Source organism: Aplysia californica, unplaced genomic scaffold (genome assembly GCF_000002075.1).
Source record: "Aplysia californica isolate F4 #8 unplaced genomic scaffold, AplCal3.0 scaffold00003, whole genome shotgun sequence".
NCBI lineage: Eukaryota > Metazoa > Mollusca > Gastropoda > Aplysiida > Aplysiidae > Aplysia > Aplysia californica.
Window position 1 is genome coordinate 396,003 of NW_004797273.1, and position 1,508 is coordinate 397,510.

The following is a 1,508-nucleotide window of genomic DNA, read 5'->3' on the forward strand; positions in this document are numbered from 1 at the left end:
CATTTCTGTATGGATTTTTACTGGAAAAACGTTGGTAAAAAGAGCAAAAAATGTAAATGTTCAGTTTCTAAGGACTCTCAAGCTATGGAAGTCACCAAAGTTTGCGGCCATTTTCTCGCTAATTTAACCCTGAAACCAGATCTCCTACAATTGCAAATACATGTACATGTTTCTCTTGACTCCTGTCAAGATATATGGGTATCTTTTTTCTTAGAAAGAAAGAAGGCAAATGGACACGCTCTAAGAGGATACCAGTAACTCAACGTGCTAAAGAAATTGACTAGCTCCTGATTTGACCGCTTCGTCTCACAATAAATACGACATGGTGATCTTGTCACTTACCTAACCACGTAGTTGATGGCTAATATGCTCTGGTCATCTCCCGCCTTGCTGTGCAGTAGCGTTGTGGCACAGGTTTGGACCCAAACAAAGCCCCCCTGGCGGTTAATGATGCGATAGTAGTCCGTGAGGGCCTGACCTTTGCTCAAAACTGGAAAAAACCCGCACAAATCAATAGCGATTAGGTCAAACACTCACAAAGTACATGTATCGGGTGCCTGAAGAAAGAGGACCTATTTAAACGGCAACAGCTTGCTTATTTAAAAAAAAACCCAACCAATTCAATAAAATCTTCGCACACACAAAATTCAACAATGGGGATGTTACATTTACCAGTCTATGAAAAAATATTAATATATTTGTTCGTAAAATATCCAATCTTAAAAATTTCAACCAAAATTGAAATGCAGAACTTTGTAACTTCTTAAAAATCAACCATATTATTCTAGTTTAAATAGATCTAATCACTTTTGCGCATTGAAGAACAAAATAATACAAAATTGATATTGCTAAATAAACTACAGGAAGGTGTCGGCTTTCTAAATCTCCAGGTGTAGGCCATATTTTCTTTCCACACAAACTACAATACGCCACTGGGAATTTTAAATAACCCTGTGGCATGTTTCTGGGTTGATTCTTTGCGAGTCCAGTTCAACATTGAGTTTCAACTGTTCGATTTGTTTGTGGGTTGCTTCCCTAAACTCTGTCAAAAACCCTCAAAAGTAATAATCGAAAGGGCTAAAGTTGGGGGGACCGTGGTAACCATTCATTTGTAAATTTGTGCATTGTTCAAACCTTTTTTGCAACTATATCAGGGCTACTCTTGATGTGTGGTTGTGGCCCCATCCCACTGAAACCAGGCCTGCATAGCATAACACATTCTCCTCAAACTTCTACCAACCTTTCTAGGCATATTTAAATACATGTATCTATCTGAGGTGACTTGTCTATTTTCACGGTTAAAAAAATGAAACAGTTCAGTGCGTAAATGTGAATGTTCTTCAAAAGAGAAGCCAATTATTCAAAATAGCATTATGTTGCTAAACAATAGCCCAACACCCATCAACCCATAAAGAAAGAGTGAAGAGGTTAGAAAGGGAGAAGAAAGGGGAAATAAATACAGTTTGTGAAAGAGAGAGGGGGGGAAGAGAGAGAGAGAGAGAGAGAGA

General features: G+C 38.3%; 1 protein-coding gene across 1 annotated transcript in view; it reads right to left on the bottom strand.

Moving 5' to 3' along the window:
* LOC101850376 overlaps window positions 1–1,508 on the bottom strand; it is a 31,333-nt gene that overhangs the window by 6,936 nt on the left and 22,889 nt on the right. The window contains exon 7 of the mRNA XM_013079363.2: window positions 343–490. Coding sequence (XP_012934817.2) covers window positions 343–490 — 148 coding nt within the window. The remainder of the gene's footprint in view (window positions 1–342; window positions 491–1,508) is intronic.